Source organism: Perissodus microlepis, chromosome 20, assembly GCF_051167445.1.
Source record: "Perissodus microlepis isolate ML-2025 ecotype Zambia chromosome 20, ASM5116744v1, whole genome shotgun sequence".
NCBI lineage: Eukaryota > Metazoa > Chordata > Actinopteri > Cichliformes > Cichlidae > Perissodus > Perissodus microlepis.
Genome location: NC_140480.1, coordinates 8,609,010 through 8,629,262, shown reverse-complemented (window position 1 = coordinate 8,629,262; position 20,253 = coordinate 8,609,010). Strand labels below are relative to the sequence as shown.

The following is a 20,253-nucleotide window of genomic DNA, read 5'->3' as shown; positions in this document are numbered from 1 at the left end:
ATCTAAAACAGGATTGTGCTGTATAGCTAACAGAGGCAATTTCTAGCTGCAACAAATGATAACTTGCATTATACATGAATCAGATTTTTAATAAATACTGAGAAATATCACAAGTACTCTGGTTGATAACAAGAGCAGTTGCCAGTTTTCTGTTAACCTGGCTCAATTACGAAGGTAAATATGTTGCACTGTGTGAGAGCTTTAATCTTGTCAGCGTTTGTTAAACATGAAGTTTCCAAAAGTAACTATTTTTTAGATTACTGAACGGGCATACGGAAACACAGTCCCAGACTATACAGTTACTTATGCAATCTTTATAACCTGGATGGGATTTAGGTGTCACGTTATAAGAGCAATATGCCGGGAGAGAATTTTCTATGTGTGTAAACCATCGACTGTATACAGTGGACATAGGCTACAGTATCCTGAGAAATTTGAATTTAGAATTAATCCTCTTTTCAGCATGAAATCAATAAATCAATCTCTCTGCATAGTGAAGGTCAAACATCCGAGGAAATTTATATTGATCAAAACATGCATTTAACCAGATGCATGTTTGGAACAAAACAAAGCAGATCTTTGGTGCTTGAATACTACCGGACAAAACAAGAAGTGCTGCATCTTTCTTTACAGAGAGAGAGAGCGCAAGGCTGCGAGAGAAACGCGGACGTGACGTCACTGTTAAGTACCCCTGTAACGGTCTATCTTCCGCCTACCAGCCAAGCAAAAGCGTGTAAATCGCTCTTAGGATTTCCTTACTCCAAACTCGCCTCTGGTTGTCACCGCGGGCTGACTTGACTCTGCACTAAGAGGTAAACCCCACCGACTTTAAACAGTGGAAATTCACGCAGCGGTTGTGTAAATGTGCCTCTTTGCTCCCGAGCTTCTCCAGAGGCCCTTGTTTACATCTCGATCCCCGGACTAGAGTGGATGAGAGGCGGAGGCACAGCGGGAGGGGAATGAGGAGGAGGGGTGGCTACCTGGCTAGCTCTTATGTTGTCAATTCTTGTTGGGGAACACATTAAAAGTGTTCCTTGAAAACTTTTGCAAGTGTGTTATGAAGGTGTTCAACAGTCGTAACTCGTCCGAGTCGTGGATTTGCAATTGCGTGACTTCCTCTGCTCAACAGAAATACCAGTACGCTAGCCAGGGAGCTAATCCGGCTAACGGTAAGTTAGCCAGCTGTTGTGTGGATTTAACTTCAGAGGCGCTTTGAGTCCAGGCACGACCGGGTGCTTATTTGCGTAATTTAATCTCGACTCCCCGCTACCCTCATCCTCCCACAAGACCTGTTATCAAACCTGTGCTGAGTCGCTGTAATACATTAGCCTAGCAAGATGTGTGTCACCCAGTTTGCTGCCTATTTTTATCCTGGATCGGGTGGAATGCGAGCGTTCGTCTGTCTGCCGGGGCCGACTGGCAGGCTTTCCCGGCTAACCTTGTTTTCTGTCCAGTGGATATTTACAAAGTCACATTTTGAACACCGGTGCCAGCAGTCGTCTTTGATCCCGTGTCTGTTGATCAAATCACATGTCGAAATAAGCCTACTAGGGGGGCCTTTGTGCTGTCACTGTTTTAGTTATCCTCAGTGTATTTTCCGTTCAGAAGTGGGGGGATTACTTTGTATTACACGGCGAAGACACACGTTTTCTCCAGAAGTAAAAAAAAACAAAAAAAACCGCAAGCTTCTCGCCCATATTTTTAAAAAAACGTAAAGTTCTGTGCACCGTTGGTTTTAGAAAGGAAATGCAGTTTATATAAAGCATCTGTCTGTGTTAGACCCCAGCCGATATACTGGAGGTCCAATATTAGTGGCTAGAATTAGGTAGGAGTTACCTATGCGTATTGGTGTTTATAATATGGAAGCTTGTTTCCAGCACTGATAATGAAACTTTGGGGCATTGTCTCAAAATTTGTAGTTGTTCATATCAGTTCATATCAGAACTCGAAATTCTGATATGACCTGAAATGATGGCTTAGCTGTGCCTGGCCCAGTGGTGCAAACACGCTTGCATATTTATGACTCATAAATGAAAATGTAAAAAGTAAAGAAGAGACTGGTGAAACACCTTTTGCCTCTGTTATGAGTGTTATCGTTGCATACTTTGACCACCCGAAGGGACTTGTTAACTTCACTGTTGGCAACACACATTTTTGGAAACACTAACATAAACAGCTGATGATGTTCAGCAGAGCTGAACAGAGAGTAAACGCATAGCTACACTGAACAGATGCTAATGAAATCTATTTCAGGTGTCTGAAAGGTAAAACAAAAATATTGTGTGTGTATGTATAAATATCAGATAATTAGATTTGTAAATCGAATAATATCTGTATGATATCAGTCGAGCTAGTCTGGGTAAAAAAAACAAAACAACAACCCGGTTTTCTGATATGTTGAATCCAGTTGTACGCCACGGCTATACTGTTATGTGCTTGTGATTGTCTGGGTTTAATGGGATCTTTCCAATGTTCAGTAGAATAATATGATGCAAAAGTATTTCAGCATTAAAAGAAACATCAGGAAGGTTCCTCCTTGGGAAAGATGTGAGAAGCTGAGTCATGTAAGTGTAACTGAACTATGAACCCTTGAAGTTAGGGACCATGGATTTAATCCAGTCACAGCCGTTCATCTTAACATCATCTTCCTTTTTTTTGTTTTCTAGCTTGTCAGCTATAACAAGATTTAATTTTCTCATTAGACCACATTTTCTTGTAAATGAACCAAATTTGGGAACTAGCAATTGGTCTTCCTGACTTGTTGTGAGGTATGACTCAATTTAAGTGTGTTATTGAGAAATTTTCACAAAAAGTCATTTTAGGCTCTCCTCAGTGTGCGAACCACCAGGTCCTCTGTTCGGAATGACTTTAATCACGAAGTCAACATTTCATCCACACATAACGGAGACAGATTAATACTAAAATCCACCATCTACCTTCCAGTTAAAGTGTATTTAATCACATCTCACAAAGACAGCCAGTTTGATGCAGTTCACAACACTCTAGGAAAGTCAGTATTGTTAACGGTCAAAAGTAATGGTGGTCAAATTCATTTGACCCAGTATCTCTATCTCATCCATCTGCGTTCCCCAAGGAAGAAGACATGTGATTAGGTTATGTGGTTCATTAGTTCATTCCAGTTTACTTCAGCTTGTCATTAAACTTTGGCACAGGCATTTTTTTTTAAATTTTTTTTTTTTGTCTTTTGTTTATTTAGTAACAATCATTTTAAATCAATTGGTTTGTTGGGGAAACATTTTAATCTGTGTTTTATTTTTTATTTTTTCCCTTTTATCAGAACACAATTTTCTAGAGATTATGGGACATTTGCTTTCTACCACATTGAGGATGATAACTGATCATTATATTGTATTTGCTGCCATTCTTTTAAGTACATTTTGACCTTGTGAGCCAATGTTCCAAGGTATTACTCAGAGATTCCTAGAAAAGATATCATGGTAGTAGATGTTTGACAGCTGTGAAAGCCCTGTTCAACCTTATCTGCAGCTTATAAGCTTTTATGTCTTCAAATATGATTTCTATTATTTTATGGTTCCTCCCTTTTTCTTTTTCTTTTTCTTTTCCCAACTAGAGTTTATTACTCAGGCTTTTTTAATTTTATTTTTATCTTTGTTTATCTGTCAATACATGTTTTGTTTGTTTGTTTAATTTAGCTTTGAAGTATGTAATTTGTTTACAGAATTATGTAGTAATAAAAAAAATAGAAGGGATTTATTTACAGTAGTCTGCAAAAATCAAGTTTATTTGTCAACACAGTCTGAACTCTCTTAGCCATGCTTTGTTGTAATTTCTTAGAGTAGTCTTCAGGAATAGTTCTCCAGGCTCCTTGAAGACATTCAAAGCTCTCCTTTGGATCTTGGATGCCTTTCATTTTGTTCTCTTGTCAAGATGATCCCACTGTTTCAGTAATGTTGAGGTTCGGGCTCTGGGGAGGCTGGTCCATGACTGACAGTGTTCCGCTGTGTATCAAATACTTTTCATCTGCCATTAATAGTTTTTTAGGCCTGCCACTTGTTCTTTGGTCCTCGAATTGTTTAATTTCCTCATGTTTTTGCCAGTCTATGCCAGGTTTTTGGGTTATAGCATTTTGGGAATCACCTAGTTGGGGCAAAATATTATTTTTATGCCTGACAAACTCTGTTATCTTTAGCATTTTTTTATAAGAGGAAACAAATTATGTGTTTTTGTGACAGGGTGCTAGTATCAAAGTGCATGCAGGTACAATTTACAATTAGTTTTTGCCAAGTTCTCTGTTATGTATAGACACAACACTGGTTCATATCCTGAGTTAGGCGCCTTCTTTAATGCTTGAATGATTTGTAGGTCAGTGTTAAGAAGCTTAACAAACAAACAGAAAAATCTTCTGGAAATAGTCAAGCACAAGGACTGGGTTGAAAATAAGTGAAAAAGCAGCCAAAAAACCCCCACAAAACATTCTTTGAAAGATCTTCAGAAAACCTGGAGAACTATTGCTCGAGAGCACTTTAAACAATTACAAGAAAGTCCGGCTCCTTCAAATGAAAAAATAAAGAAATGATGGGTGGCTGAATGCTTTTGCACAGTACTATAGATTATTTATGTGCTCACTAGGGCAGGGCAATATGGGTAAAAATTTTATTACAATATATATTTGAAAATAACGATATAACTGATAATATAATTGATGCGAGACAAAATACTTTACAACTCCACAACTTTATTAGTGCAAAGAAAAAACCCCATCAATGTATTTTCACATAAACAAGCAGCTGTTTTTTTTTTATGTGCATTAAAGCTATATAAAAATTTAACAGTGAAAATGCAAATTCCTCACTGACAGTTTAACCAAAAGGCATTTCCAGTGGAAATTGGCCGACATATCCTGAGCATAACCATGTATAATAGGGCTGGGTATCGTCACTGATTTCTACAATCGATTCGATTCCAATTCACAAGGTCCCGAATCGATTTGAATCGGGGAAATTTTGACTCAGACAGTCAGAAATATTATAATTCTGATCACACATCAGTACATTTCCATATTTTTTTGTCTATAAAAAGAAAGCTGACACTTGTGAGACTTTATCAAAGGTGTGAGCATCACAGCAGATGCCTTTGTGTCAAAGTAACTGAGGATAAAACACAGAAAAACGTGAAGATTTTCCTGGCCTGGGATTTTATAGCAGATGACCTTAAAAATATTCTGCAGTAAATCAAAATGAAAGAAAACCATTAATCAACATATGAACATTACCTGATGCTGCTGAAGTGAAGCAGAGCAAAGTTATAGAGGTTTTATTTGAGACGCAGCTAAGCGTTTTGCAATTTTGCATAATTTTAAAAAGTTTACATTTGTTCAGCAGGCCTATTGAACAGAAGAAATGAGGCTTTCTTGTAAGTAAAAGGGAAAAAACAGCGTCCGACAGCGTTGTAAACAATGACTTGTGCGTAATAAGCAAGCGAATAATGCAGAAAACAGATTTTTAGATGTGAAACTGTTCTTGAAGTACACTGAGAGAGAGACAACGAGCTCTGAATGAAGTGTGATTTTTATCGTGGTGGAAGCAAAACAGGAAAAGTAAGAGGGAATTCATGACGATGTTTATGTGAAGCGTAGTTTGGATCTTCTTTTGCTGCTGGTTCAGTCAATATTGTTTGGAGAGAGATCAAACCTGCAGCTTCAGAATCTAGCGTAATAAGGAAGTAAACACAAAGCGCGGACCCGCCGAAACATCAGAATCTGTGAGCTGTCGGCTTTTAGCCCCGACCGTGTCCGTGCCGTCGGGTGAGAAAGGCGACATCTCACTGATTCTGATCCGTCGGCGGGTCCGCGCTTTGTGTTTACATCTTTGTGCAGAGTCCGTGTACCTGCTCTCATTTACTGTTTTAGCTGTTTGGTGGTTGTTGAAATTTTGTGAGGTTTAACCTGAGGGCAAAATAAATTTATATTTAAAAAATCGAGTCAGGATTTTAATGAATCAATATCACGTTATCCAAGCTAGAATCGATTTTAATCGATAATAAAAACCCACCCCTAATGTATAATATCCACAAAACTTAAAAAGAGTCTATACACACACACACAATGCGGTAATATTATGTTGAAGTACATAGTACTCCGCGAGCCTCCTGACTACGGTAGCCGTAATGCTCCGACGACGCATCAAGCGGTGCGGCTTTGTAGTTTAGCAAAGTCGTACTAAAACATTTTTTGACAGATTTTTGAGTGCCGTGTGCCACATAAAATAGGTTCGGTAATAACGACGGCCCGCTTGCATGCTCTACCAAAAATGTGCTTTGTTGTGTATCTGACGGATGAAATCCAAACCAGTTCCACACCACTGAAGTTGCAGCAGTTTTACAAACCAATTTTGGTTCATCCTTTTCATTCAACGATCTGCTTTCGCTCTTCTCATTCTCCGTCGCCAGCATGCTTTTTCCGCCATGTGCGTATGAAATCAAAGGCACTGCACATGCGCGTTTTACCCATATTCTATCGCGATATTTCATTTTCTTATCGTTGCCCAACATTATACCGGCATTACCGTGAAAGGTATGAGATGGCCCAGCCCTAGTGCTCACTTCATTGTACGTGTTTACTTTATTGAAATGGAGAAAATGGCATTAGAGACTCTCACCAAAATAAGAAAGTCAACATTGAGTGGCTTAGTGCATATGTTGTGTCACTGTATTTTACCATGTGATAATGCAGGCATCGTCTCTAGATTTACTTATGTATTTATTGTCTTTCATGTACACAAATGGTGTTTGTAAATTAAACTTGAAGGGAGAGGGCAGGTGTGGACAAACGGCTTGTTTTGGATTAAGAAGCTAGAATTGCTCATTCTTAAAATAAATAAATAAATTGTCTATAATTCCAAAAAACAATGATCATCAGGAAATGTTATCCACTTGTTTTTCTAACTCTTTTTTCCCCCATTTTCCTTATTCAACTCTCTTTTTCCCCATTCCCCTTTTCTCCAGTCTTTTTCTCCTCAGATTATCCAAACAAACTTTCCAAATGAGTGACGGGGAGTGTGACTTCTTTTGCTTCTTCCGCTGCTGCTGAACGCGCTGTGTATGCGCTTCAGGCAGACGGGAAGGCACGGTGTCTCGTAGAGTGAAGTGGCACGAGAAAGTGGAAAGAGGGCAGGGAGAAACGAGGGGGTGGCGCATCAGTCAAGCCATTTTAGCTCATTGGACGAGTAGGATCCGACAGGTAGGCGGGTAGTCTACCTGTCCGGGTTATCAAATCAGTCGACTGGATGTCTGTGGACATGAATAGCCAGGCGTCGGATAGCAACGAGGAAGACTTCGGGGTGAACTCAGAAGAGGAGGATGAGGATGATGGAGGAGAAGAGGAGGATCCGGGTGATATTGCAGGATACTACGACGGAGTGGCCAGTGACGTGGAGCAACAAGGCGCCGACTCCTTTGATCCAGAGGAGTACCAGTTCACCTGTCTGACCTACAAAGAGAGCCAGCGGGTGCTGATGGAGGAGGTTAACACTGTGGCTGCCGCACTGAAGGTGAGTGGAGCTGCACTCTTCTCAAAAACATTGGTTTAGTGTGTGAAATCAAAATCTGAAAGGCAAAAGCAGGGTGCAAGTGTGGTTTTTTTTTTTTTGGTTTTTTTTGGGGGTTTTTTTTGTGCGCCCCCCCCCCCCCCCCCCCCCAAGTTAGATAATTCAGTATGGGTCACCCTCATTTGTCATGCCTCATATGTCATGTTATTGAAAATATTACAAAACTAATTCTTTCTTTCTTGTTTACAAAGTTTCATAAGAAACAGTAAATCGCAGGTACAACGTTATCATGGATCACCAACAAAATTGCAGTTGGGTAAATTTATCAAATGAAGCAAATTATTATTTATTTATTTTTCAATTGGAGCAGAATCTATTGGAAAGGTGGATAAGAGAGAAACAGGAAATGTTGCAGAAGAGTCAAGGAAGGCATGCGGTCTTGCATCCTTCCTCATGCATGCTTTACTCATGCAGCCCCCTTGGCTTTAAAAACAAAAGAAGAAAAAAAAGAAAAAAGCAGTGTTTCCAGTAGTTAGAATTCAGCTGATGCAGACTAGCTTGTGGTATGTGTTACCTGTGGGAAAACACACCTTAGAAACAATGTTTCACATGTTCATGTGTGAAAATAGATGGCACAGCGTTTTTTAGGGGCCATTTACTCTGCTCCTAATGTCATTAAGATGTAGTTTTCAGCCGAAATCTTTCATGGCATGCGTTTTTAATTTCTTTTTGCTATTTGGGCTGATTGGGGCCTGATGAATGTAAAAACAAAGACTTATCAGATCTTTTTTTTTTTAACATGATTTTTGTTCTTGAGAAAAATTAGATCCACATATAAGGACATTCACTTTAAATTTCGATAGAACAGTGGCAGTATAATGTTCTCGTAAGTGGATGTCAGGCTTTTGTAGAGCAAAATTTAGTATTTTGGTCTAAATAACCCAAAATGTGATGTCCACATATGTGGACGCCAGGTACTAGGAGGTTAACTGCAAAAGACCTTTTTGAAAGTCTAGATCACAAAACTTGCTGTCAGAAGGTTCCAGGTAAACATAAAAAATAAATAAATCACCAATACCAGTCTTTTGAACTGATGGAATGTAAAGTAAAACATTTTGACAGTGAGTGAAGGTTTGATTGTAGGAAAAAGTAGGACTAATTGAAAACATCTCCCCTGCTGTTAAGTGCAGGGATGGATTTGGGCGTGTGTTGCAACTAGAGGCAGTGGATTTACTTCAGTCGTATTTCAATAAATTCTTGAAGCAATTATTAGTATGTGTTTAAAAAAAAAAAAAAAAGACAATGGCTTCAACTGCTCTTGTTGTAAAAGTACTTCGAAGTCTAAAAGGGGCAGGGTTGCAGATCAAAAATCAGTGGAGAGACCTGAAAAGTGCAAGAATCTTTCAGAAGGTGTTTGCAGTCAAAAACAGGCAGAAATTCCCTAAACAAGAAGTGAAAACATTTACAAACTGTGATACTTGTCAGTGGGATGCTTTAAAGAACAGAGTGAAACTTTTGGTCTGGGCTGTAAATCTTTTTAAATCTGTAAAAGATTTAAAAAAAAAAAAAAATCTTTATCCCTTCAGGTCACCTGTTTTGGGTAACATTGCTAAGTCGACAGGTTGTTTTCCATCAACATGTTACTTTGCTCACAGTTCCACACAGTCAAATTTGACAGCTGCACAGCACAACTGCAGTCCCCTGTTGGCAGAGCTGAGGCATGTGTTTTTCTTGATGGCACTAGGTAAAATAAACAAGTATGTCTCAGTGCCTTTGCTGGAATAAGTCCTAAGGGGTACTTTAAGAGTTTAAAACACAAAGACAGTGTTACATTTAAGAAGACTTGGAGTGTCTTTTCTTTATTATAAAATTGTAATGACATTTCTTTTATCGTAAGCTCAGTTCATCAAATTTCGACATTCACTACTTTGAACGAACTGTCTACTTTTTTGTTTTGTCACTAAGTCGCTTGTTGTGTAGCAGAGGTCTTACTAAGGAGGAAACCTTTGTAGGTCAGGACTATAATGCAGTGTTTTGACCATCAGCCAAACTTGGATCTGAGTCATTTGTAGAATTACACACAGAGCTCGAGTAGCAGTCTTTCAACAAAGGAAGTCACACACCAATCTTTTAAGCAATCTTTTATTTCTTAGAATTGGACATCATCGAAGCAACATCTCAACATCTCTGCGTCCCTTCTTTCTCCCACAGGTTGTACCATCAGTAGCAAAACTGATCCTAGTGCATTTCCACTGGCAGGTTTCACAGATATTGGACAGGTATGTCTCCACTGCTTCTCATCTTTGCAGAATTTCTTTTACACTATCTTTTCTTCACATCCATTTCTCAAATTTATTTTCTGCCCTTGCACTTTCTCTTCTTCACTGTTTTTATCTCATCATCTTCCTGTGTAATATCACTCTGCAACTGCCCCCCCCACACACACATTTTTAGTTCACTCTGACACTCTTTTCTTTTTCATTTTGTGTTGTTTAAACTGCACAGACTAGATGTTTTTTTTTGTTTGTTTGTTTATTTGTTTGTAGTTGTTTTTTTTAAGCCCATCATTTTTTTAACAACTTATGGCAGACTGTATCAAAAAAGTTAATAAACTTAAATTACAGTTACTTTTAGTACTCATTGATACTTAGTAACACATTCGACTTGATATCTCTTCAGACATTTAACATCCACTTCTTTGTTGATCAACTTTAATGTGCTTGTTTGTGCTGTTGAGTTCCTCATTTGACCTCTGCTTTCCACAGATATAAGTCCAACTCGTCTCTGCTCTTGTCAGACGCTCTGGTCCAGCCCAGCAGCACGTGCAAATCAGTCACTGTGAGTGGGGTATAATCATTTGTTGTCACTGATTCAACTCTGTACTCATATCTGCATCAAAGTAACTGTGATTCTAATGCACCAGATAATCCACTTGTACTAACACAGCTGATCAGAGTACTCTGGCTTTATATTAATACATGAAATTTGTCTTCATTAAATCTTTATTTAAAAAATAACTTCTACTTACCATTGAGCTAAGAAGTTTATTGTATTTTTATTTTCTTTATTGTCTTTTAATGTGTATTTGTTGTTTTAAACGCACTATATTAATAAAAATGACCTTTGACTGCTCTTGTCAGAAACTTTGAGCTTACCAACAAGCTCTCTGGTTCATCAGGCTGATAATCTCAATTTCTCTTTCAGGCCCCTCAGTCCCTCCAGTGTGGTGTGTGTCTACAGGTCGTACGGAGAGACTCTCTGCTGGCACTGCCCTGCCAGCACTCCTTCTGTAAAGCATGCTGGGAGCAGCACTGCACCGTACTGGTCAAAGATGGCACGGGAGTGGGTGAGTACACAGCAAGCGTGTTTGTAAGCATCTCTCTAGTCATCAGAGCGGTTATTAGAGTGGGAGTGAGTCACAGTTTGTTTGATCAGAGCTCCCAAACGTCTGTTCAAGAATCTGTATGTCTGCACTTTGTATATTTATGCGCTGGTATGTGTATTTGTTCACTAAGGGTTTCATCACAGTTTCAGCCTCTGATCTGCTTTGCTTTACTGCCAAACCAGCGTAGTTTGCAGAGTGGTGTTTAATTTGCGCTACATCAGCCACCCAGCAATACCATGTTTACTAACAGAAAACACTGCACATCCCGGATGTCCATATTTATTTGTGCCTCTGCATGTGTGGAAAATTAAAGAATGTCTTTGGACTTGGAAGATAAAGGTGGTGTAATGTGACCTTTTGATGATTTCCATCTGGTGTGGAGTTAAACAGGCAGACATGCTCCTGCAGAAGCCTCATTTATCAGTGTGTGTCTGTGAAAGAGTGTGCTTGTGTCAGCAGGATGGCAGATGGGTGTGTGGGTGTGTACATTGATCGTTTCTAAGTTTTTTGAGCATTATACTGTAGACCTGTGCCAGATACCTTTCTTTTCCATGAGCGGTTACTGCTGCTCCTCACTGTTACTCACTCAGCAGACGAAAAAGAGAAACCAGTGTAGCCGCAGGACGAGAGGAACACCTTACACTCTGACAAAAAGTTGGTAAATCTAGTTACAAACCTATGTTAGCAACAACTAGATGAAGTGAAGCCTGACGATCACTCCTGTGACTGAGAGAGAGGTCAGACACCTAAGCTGAGATCCAAATGATCAGAGTAGTCCAATATTTGGGTTCAGCTCTTGTACATTTTATGTGTGATAAAGTGCATAGTTTACCAGGCTCCCTGTAGCTGCATGTGTGTGGGAGTGCAAATGCTTTAGCAGTGAGATGTGTGAGGATGTTTGCGTGCACGTCCCTGTACTGCCTTTAACAGTCTCTCTGATAAAGTCAGTCCATGTAACCAAGTCCTCCTCAGTCTGATAAGTGTCTCTATATCAGCTGCACTAAGTAAGGGTCTGTGGTGACAGATGACCCCAGTCTAGTTGTAGGTCAGTGTAACACAAGAAACCAGCCCACTTAGGCCAAACATGGCTGCAGTGGAACTTTTGGATGGCTGTAATTAAATTTAAAAGGTGGGTTTATTTGTACTATTAAGCACACAGAGGTCTTAGAAGTCACTGTCTACATCTTATTTGTCTCACTGTCTGTGATTTAGGACTGTAATAAATGTGCACGTGTTTGTGTGTTCAGGTATCTCGTGTATGGCTCAGGACTGTTCCCTGCAGATGCCAGAAGACTTTGTCCTGCCACTGCTGCCAGGAGAGGAGCTCAAGGACAAATACAGACGCTACCTCTTCAGAGACTATGTCGAGGTCTGTGACAGTCTCTGTGTTTGCTCAGATACTGTGTCAAAGTCTGCATGTATAGTGAATGAGAAGCATCTGGAGAGGCAGTGAGAACTGAGTTGGCCTATTTGTGTTTGCTTTGAATCAGTGAATGTTCCACACACAGCGTGAAATCTGACTTCTTTCCTGTATATATGTCTGTCTCACCAGCTAGGTATCTTTGTTAATGCCAATTCTTATATCTCAATCAGACAGTCATTTCCAGCAATCATTCCCTCAGATCAGCGGTCCCCAACCCCCGGGCCTCGGACCGGTACCGGTCCGTGAGTCGTTTGGTACCGGGCCGCGAGAGTTGAGGCTCAGGTGTGAAATGTATGGTTTTCAGGGTTTTTATCGGTTTTCAGCGTTATTTTGTTATCGTTTTTATCGTTAACTCTGCTTTCCTTGGTCTTTTCACGTGTGTTATGAATAAATCTTCTTTTTTTCGGTACCGGTACTAGTTTTATTTTGTTGTATTTATCCGCGACAGCTTAAAGGCCGGTCCGTGAAAATATTGTCGGGCATAAACCGGTCCGTGGCGCAAAAAAGGTTGGGGACCGCTGCCTCAGATGATAAAGAAATACATCATCAGTTGAAATTAATTACCAAGGTTGTCTTATGTCAGATACTTGTGCCTACATTGGAGGTGAATTCATTAATTGTCTCTTTGTGCTTTCTGCAGAGTCACTTCCAATTGCAGCTGTGTCCAGGTGCAGACTGTCCCATGGTCATCAAAGTGCAGGAGCCACGGGCACGTAGAGTGCAGTGTAGCCGCTGCAGTGAAGTCTTCTGGTAAGTGACACATTGAAGTTACAGTAACAATTTCACACAAAGTAGATTATTCATTTGTTTTGCTGTCTAATTAAAAGTCTCATTACTATACTGTTATTAGTTTGTTTGGGAGGGGGGTGTTGTTGTTTTTGATTTTTTGATTTTATTTTATTTTTTTTGTGCTGGCTATAAATCCTGCTAAGTTAGTAGAATAACATGCTGCTAAAAATAAAAATAAGACACAGATTACTATTATTTTCTCTTTATTTTCTCACAGATTTCACTGAAACTCTGAAACACCTTTCATGAATTAGTAAATTGGATCATTGTTTCACATACAGATGTTTAACTAAAAATTATCCTCTGCAGTTTTTCCCCTTATGTGACTTTTTTTTTTTTTAATTATTATTAGAATCTTTATTTTATGAATCCAGAAGCTATGGGGTGAATTATTTGCAGAATCTGTTACTTGTTCAGACTTTATATGGTGGAATATTTTATCCTGAGAACTTTACTCAGTTTCAACTTCGGTCTGTTTTTTATGTCACTGTAATCAGTGAAGCTTATCACTGTCTTTGTTTGTTATCTTTTCCTCAGTTTCAAATGCCGTCAGATGTATCATGCACCCACAGACTGTGCAACAATTAGGAAATGGCTGACCAAATGTGCAGACGACTCAGAGACTGCAAACTACATCAGCGCCCACACTAAAGATGTAAGAACATCTGCATGTAAACACACTGATATGCGCATGTACTGTAACTGCTGTTGCTCGCACACACTTGTGCGCCCGCACGCCTACTTTCGTTTTGAACTCTCCGTTGGTCACAAATCTTGCACAGTTTGAAAATGTAATTTGTATAAACACTGCAGATTTTCAGCTCGGAGTAGGAAGTTAAGAGCTCTGTTTGTCTTCTAGTGTCCTAAGTGCAATATCTGCATTGAGAAGAATGGAGGGTGCAATCACATGGTGAGTCAGAGCTGAAATTCACACTTTCCCAGAACACAGGAAACACTAAAAATACATTCACATTCTGAGAGCTGCTGTCCTCAGCTCTAATCATTTGCCACTTGAGTGAATCATTCCAGAAAGATGTTACTTATTTGTGTTTGCTTTTCATTTATTAAAGTCTCTAAGCTGTATGTGTGACAGCATTGTGTTCATTAGTCTTGTGTGATCTGCCGAATGGCTTTGATTCACGGTCCTAGTGAATCTTAAATTATTGTGTTTTCAGGTTTCTGGTTCACTAATTTGACTTCCTCCTTTTTTTTTTCTTCTTTCTTTGTTTCAGCAATGCTCCAAGTGCAAACACGGTAAGTTGGCTGTCTCAAAATGTCACACCTCTTCTATGATTCAGAGGAGGATTCTGTGGAGCAATTTGCATCCATCTGGGATAATGATTGCATTTCCAAGAAATTTCCAGTCACGGCTTGCTACTATGTTCTTGAAAACAAAACGTTAGAAGCTGCGGTTTGGCGGACTAGCAGACACGGCTTCTTCTGAGCTACTCCAATTATCAGTTACACAAAAATGTGGTTAAATCAATCTCTGTGTCATTCATTGACATAACAATATATTATCCACCACTCTATCATCCTCTTTAGACTACTAGAAATAAGAACTGAAGTTATAATTATGGCTTTTTTTTTCTCTCTCTTTTTTTGGTATACTTGTGTGTACTGTGAAGTCAACATGTGCTGTGGAGAGTCCATAAATCTGTTTTGTTTTTCCTCCTGTGGAAGACTTCTGCTGGATGTGTCTTGGAGACTGGAAGACCCATGGCAGTGAATACTACGAGTGCAGTCGCTACAAAGAAAATCCTGATATAGTCAACCAGAGCCAGCAGGCTCAGGCCAGAGAGGCCCTCAAGAAATATCTCTTCTACTTTGAGAGGGTAAGCTGTTTTTCCGTAGAAAGGCTCCAGGTTAAACAAACCTGACTTTTTATGTCCTTTTTCCAAAAACTCTGATACAAACCTTTTTTTTTTTTTTGGTATTTTGTTTGTCAATTTTTTATTTTTTTTTTTAAATTTCATTTTCTCTGAAGCTTTACTGGATTGACAGCTTCTTACACTGTCAACAAACCTACATTTTTAGACAAGAGGGAGCTTAACGTTGTATAAAAGCTTTGTGGTACATTGGAAATTAAAAGATTCTGCACCCCATATAAAGTGCCGTACTGCTAGAAACAAACTAATATTTAATTTTTTTTTTCCCACCAGTGGGAGAATCACAACAAATCTCTGCAGTTGGAAGCTCAGACATACCAGAGGATTCAGGAGAAGATCCAGGAGAGAGTAATGAACAATCTGGGAACCTGGATCGACTGGCAGTACCTGCATAACGCTGCAAAGCTACTGGCAAAGGTACTGTGGCTGCATGCATGCATGGGTAGTGAGTTACAGAGGTGGAAATGCAGAAATGGGGAAGCAGATGCACATAGGAAAAAAAAACAACAAAAAATATCAACCATGATCTATTTATTTATTTCCTTTGGGCTGAATCACAGTTACAATTAAGTTTGAGCTGCAAATAACTCAACATCTTTGATTAACTAGAATTCACAAACACACTGAGCACGTGGTCTCCCAGCATATCAGTGTAAATGTGCAAATACACTTTTAACACTGCACTGATCAACTGGTTCCTTTCTGCTTTTAAAGGATTTCAAAGTGAAAATCTGCTTTGTAACATGTCTATGAAAATGCCTCACATGTAACATATGTGATGCTTGGGTTGAGTATATACAGATGGTGATAAAGTTTAACTTTGTGATGCTTAAAAAAATTTTAAATCAAGTTTTTACAAATTTGAGTTTTTGTGTGCAAAGTAAAATAACTCAAGTAAGCCTGTGCAGTGTTGTGATTGCATGTTGTCTTGTTCCTAGTGTCGCTACACACTGCAGTATACCTACCCTTACGCCTATTACATGGAGTCGGGCCCGCGCAAGAAACTGGTGAGAAACAAGCTTCAATAAATGATATAATATCAGCTGTGATTTCAGTGTCTTCCTTTTACCTTTTACTGTCCTACCACTGACTTTGTATCTGTTCAACAAATGTAATTGTGACTTCAGTCAGATTTCTCTTTGGGTGAGCTGATGTTTGTGTTCCTCCATGTGTCCTCTGTAGTTTGAGTACCAGCAGGCCCAGCTGGAAGCAGAGATAGAAAACTTGTCGTGGAAGGTCGAGCGAGCCGACAGCTACGAGAGAGGAGGCGAGGGGGAGCTCAGCGCCAGTGACAGAGGGGTGAGAGAGTATACTGTTGCTGGTTTCATTACATCCAAGTAATGACAGCACATGAAGCATGGTGGAGTATTTATTTGTTGTTGAGTTGATTTCCAAGTAAAAATAGGTGACTTTTTGTTTTAGGCAAGTCCATAGCTCATTAATTTGATAAACAGTGGATCTCAGACACAAGGGAATAAGTGATCCTACTGAGATCCATTTGATGGTTCAGTTCATTGATGAGTTTTGGATTTCAGTGTTTCATATGATTTGTATTGACAGAAAAGTATTGTTTTTTTAAATAATAGTGAGTGATTTCTTTTTTCTTTTTTTTGCAGGATCTGGAAAATCAGATGCACATTGCTGAGCAGAGGCGACGCACGCTGCTGAAGGATTTCCATGACACCTGAAGCTCCATCGCGACTGCAAAGCACCAGCATCTCCCTCTTTACTTTCTTCTTTCCCTGCCTCCTAACCTTTACTTCCTTCCATGACCACGCCTCGGTGCAGTCATACTTTACCCCCTCCTTTTGCTTCACTGCACTCACTTGTTTGCTTCCATCTTTCCCTCCCCCCCACTCCCATAAGGCTGCAGGGCCACAGAGTGGCACGATTGTACCAGCCGTACCTCTTCATCATCCCCGCCCCGTTTACAGGTTTTTGCCTCAAAGCATCACATTTACCGCGGTTACACTGATTTCAGCATTTCAGATCTGATCGTGTAGGTCAAAGCTCAGAGGTCTTCTGTCAGCTGCTTTGCTTTTTATTTGTCAGTAAACATCGAGACACTGGCACCAGCACCTGAAAGCAGAGTGAAGCCTTATGAAAAGAGAGCAGAGATGCTTTTTGCAAAAAATTGCTGGTGACCTTTTGTGGCATAATCTCTAGTCAAACTGCCATGAATGGAGAAGCTTGTGTTCTGATAGAGATGAGGAAAAGCTGGGAAGAGGATTTTGTTTCTTTTATTTATTTTTTTCTTTAAGCAGAAGGTGCAGATGGGGCGGTGTTACACCGACCATAATGGCTAGATTCCACGTGATGGTAGTTGCACATGCAAAGCTGAAATTTAGTTTCCTCTCCAGATATTTTTTTGGGGGAAGAAAACACTGAGTGTAGAAGTTCTGTTGTTGGGGTTTGTAGTGCATCATCTTCTCACTGTTGGAGAGTGATATCTTCAATGATGGGTGCCACAGCCCTCTCATATGATGCAAGAACCTGCATCATGCTGGAGGGAAGGTTTCATTTCTTTAACAAACACTTGTTTGAACATTCACTTCTTTAGATTCAGTCACTAGTGTTTTATAGTAAACACACCTTCCCTCCACTGTTTTGTCTTTTGCTCCAGCAACCGCTGCCAGCAAAGAGTCATTATGGCCGAAGTAAAACTACCGAATCAGTCCCGTTCTGGTCTCCACATTCTGAAGCTGTCGCTCAGTTGTGCTCAGCTAATCTAGAGCCAAGCCGGCATGATCCCTTTCTATTGCAAATCTAGCATTAGCACCTCCGCTGATCAGATCATGAAGTTGTTATGAAGCTGTGAGTGTAATCTCTGCCATTTACACACACTACAGCACCTCCCACTGACATGGCATGCACATGCCCACACACTCACGCTCGCTCAAACACTCCGCTGCAGAAAACAAACTGTTAATTTTTCTCCTCGTCCCATCTCATGCTCTCCTCTTTCTTTTCCATCATCCCCCCCTATACTTTATTTTTCCCTCGTTTTCTCTTTTTCCTTTCCCTGCTGACATTGTTCACTTTTCTTCTGGAAAATGGCTCTTCATAGATAGATTGTTTTAAAAAAAAATTGAAAAAAAAAGAAAATACCAAAAAAAAAGCTGTAATTTTCAACGGTTGTACATTAATACAGAAATAGAGTTACTGAGAGAGTTTTTAAACCGGATCCTGTCTCTTGTGTGTTAATTACAAACACCACTTCACACAGAATTTCACTTAAAGGTTTAAAGGACAAAAAATCAAGTCATTGTTTTTTCCACATTTATTCAGTTGTTTTGTTTTGTTGTTGTTTTTTTATTTTAAGGAATTTTAATTATTTTAGTTTTTTACTAAATGAAAGGAGAGTGATGCGGCGCTGATGCGGACGCTGCACCGGTCCGTCGTGGTGAAGAGGGAGCTGAGTGTAAAAGCAAGGCTCTCAATTTACCGGTCGATCTACGTCCCTACCCTCACCTATGGCCACGAGCTGTGGGTAGTGACCGAAAGAACGAGATCACGGATACAAGCGGCGGAAATGAGCTTCCTCCGAAGGGTGGCTGGCCTCTCCCTTAGAGATAGGGTGAGAAGTTTGGCCATCCGGGAGGGGCTTAGAGTAGAGCTGCTGCTCCTCCACATCGAAAAGGAGCCAGCTGAGGTGGTTCGGGCATCTGACAAGGATGCCTCCTGGGCACCTCCTGGGTGAGGTGTTCCGGGCATGTCCCACCGGGAGGAGGCCCCGGGGCAGACCCAGGACTCGCTGGAGAGATTATATCTCTTGGCTGGCCTGGGAACGCCTTGGTGTTCCCCCGGATAAGCTGGAGGAGGTGGCTGGGGAGAGGGAGGTCTGGGCTTCTCTGCTTAGGCTGCTGCCCCCGTGACCCGGCCCCAGATAAAGCGGAAGAAGATGGATGGATGGATAAAGGAGAAAATATGATTGAGTTAATGATCCATCCTTAACAAGAAGGTGCACTCTGCTTTCTAAAAACAAACAAATAAAACATCTGAAATGGATAAATACACTTTGTTTTTATAGACACTGCCAGCACATGGTGTCTTACTGGAAGAAGGCAACTGCCATCAGGGTGTACACTGCAAGCAAGACTTGTTTGTGGTCAGCCACAATGTTGATGTGTGGGGTACGTGTCAACAGTTCGATGAATCCAATCCAGTGACCTTTTTACCTCATAGCTATCATCAAGGTTATTTGTGTTACAGTAGCACTCCTGTGGGCCTGGAACGTTTTAGTACCTGCTTCCAAAACAGTAGGAACCTCCTGGTCACTTGCTGCCTATTATATGTCACCCTGGGGTGACACAGCAACCAGGTAATGTTACCTCACCTGCCAGTGATTTCAGTGACATGATTGATCTATATAGGACTTAAGATCTAAATGTTTTTTTCCCGCACACTGTGCTATCAATGTGAATTAGTGGAGTCTCGTACACAGCAGGGGATGGCTGTAACTCTGAAGGTAGAGGATCATCTGCTAACAGGAAGTTTTGATCGACTAATGGTGGTTCAATCCCTAGCTGCTCCAGTCTTCATATCAAATATCTTGGGCAAGATCCTAACCCTAAGTTGCTCTCTGATGCATCCGTCAGAGTATTAATGTGTGTGAGAATGTTAGATAGAAGGCACTTAGGCATACAAAAAAATGCTGATGAACGGGTGCATGAGGCGTGTTGTATGAAGCACTTTGAGTGCTCTCAGAGAGTAGAAAAGCGCTATATAAGAACAAGTCCATTTACCAGAGGTCATTCCTACACCTGCAGTGTGTCATTATTTTGTTTCCAACACAGTCATACCGGTAATAAAACAAAAAAACAACAAAAACCTTTTTAAGGTTCAAAGGTTTTCTGTATTGGTATATTAAAAAAAATTGATAAACGCAACCTCAGGTAAACTAATCTTCTAATTATTAGGAAAATTCAGAAGGTAAGTAGGAGTTTGGAGTCCCCAGGACATGGACACCTTGCAGTCATTGAGTCAACAATTGCCTCCTCTGTATACCAAAGTATTCTAGTGTAGGATGTGAGGTTAGACACACATCAGTGAGAATACAGAGTGCAGCAAACATTCAGTCCATTAACACAAAAACAAATAATGCTGCTAAACAAAAGCTTCAGCTGAGACTGTAGCAGGATCTTGTAACATGACTGATCACAAGCACAGCAGCTAATCTACAACAGACTGACTGACAAAATAATCAAGGTGCCTCATCTGAAACCTCATGACTGCACTGCT

General features: G+C 40.2%; 1 protein-coding gene across 1 annotated transcript; it reads left to right on the top strand.

Annotated features, from left to right (window-relative positions):
* The first annotated feature begins 666 nt into the window (after window positions 1-666).
* On the top strand, window positions 667-18,196 carry arih2 (ariadne homolog 2 (Drosophila)). The gene is made up of 15 exons (XM_084917326.1): window positions 667-812; window positions 6,985-7,529; window positions 9,738-9,805; window positions 10,292-10,364; window positions 10,731-10,872; window positions 12,159-12,280; window positions 12,975-13,084; window positions 13,661-13,778; window positions 13,983-14,033; window positions 14,356-14,377; window positions 14,807-14,958; window positions 15,286-15,429; window positions 15,951-16,019; window positions 16,195-16,311; window positions 16,629-18,196. Exons 2-15 carry the CDS (start codon window positions 7,266-7,268, stop codon window positions 16,698-16,700), a joined length of 1,524 nt encoding a protein of 507 aa, XP_084773452.1. The 5' UTR covers window positions 667-812; window positions 6,985-7,265; the 3' UTR covers window positions 16,701-18,196.
* Window positions 18,197-20,253: the final 2,057 nt, after the last annotated feature.

Bases quoted from the DNA above. Each gene is read 5' to 3' on its own strand.
- arih2 (XM_084917326.1), top strand. From the start codon at position 7,266: ATGTCTGTGGACATGAATAGCCAGGCGTCGGATAGCAACGAGGAAGAC. The intron at 10,365-10,730 runs GTGAGTGGGGTA...TTTCTCTTTCAG, and splicing joins GCACGTGCAAATCAGTCACT to GCCCCTCAGTCCCTCCAGTG. The intron at 16,312-16,628 runs GTGAGAGAGTAT...TTTTTTTTGCAG, and splicing joins TCAGCGCCAGTGACAGAGGG to GATCTGGAAAATCAGATGCA.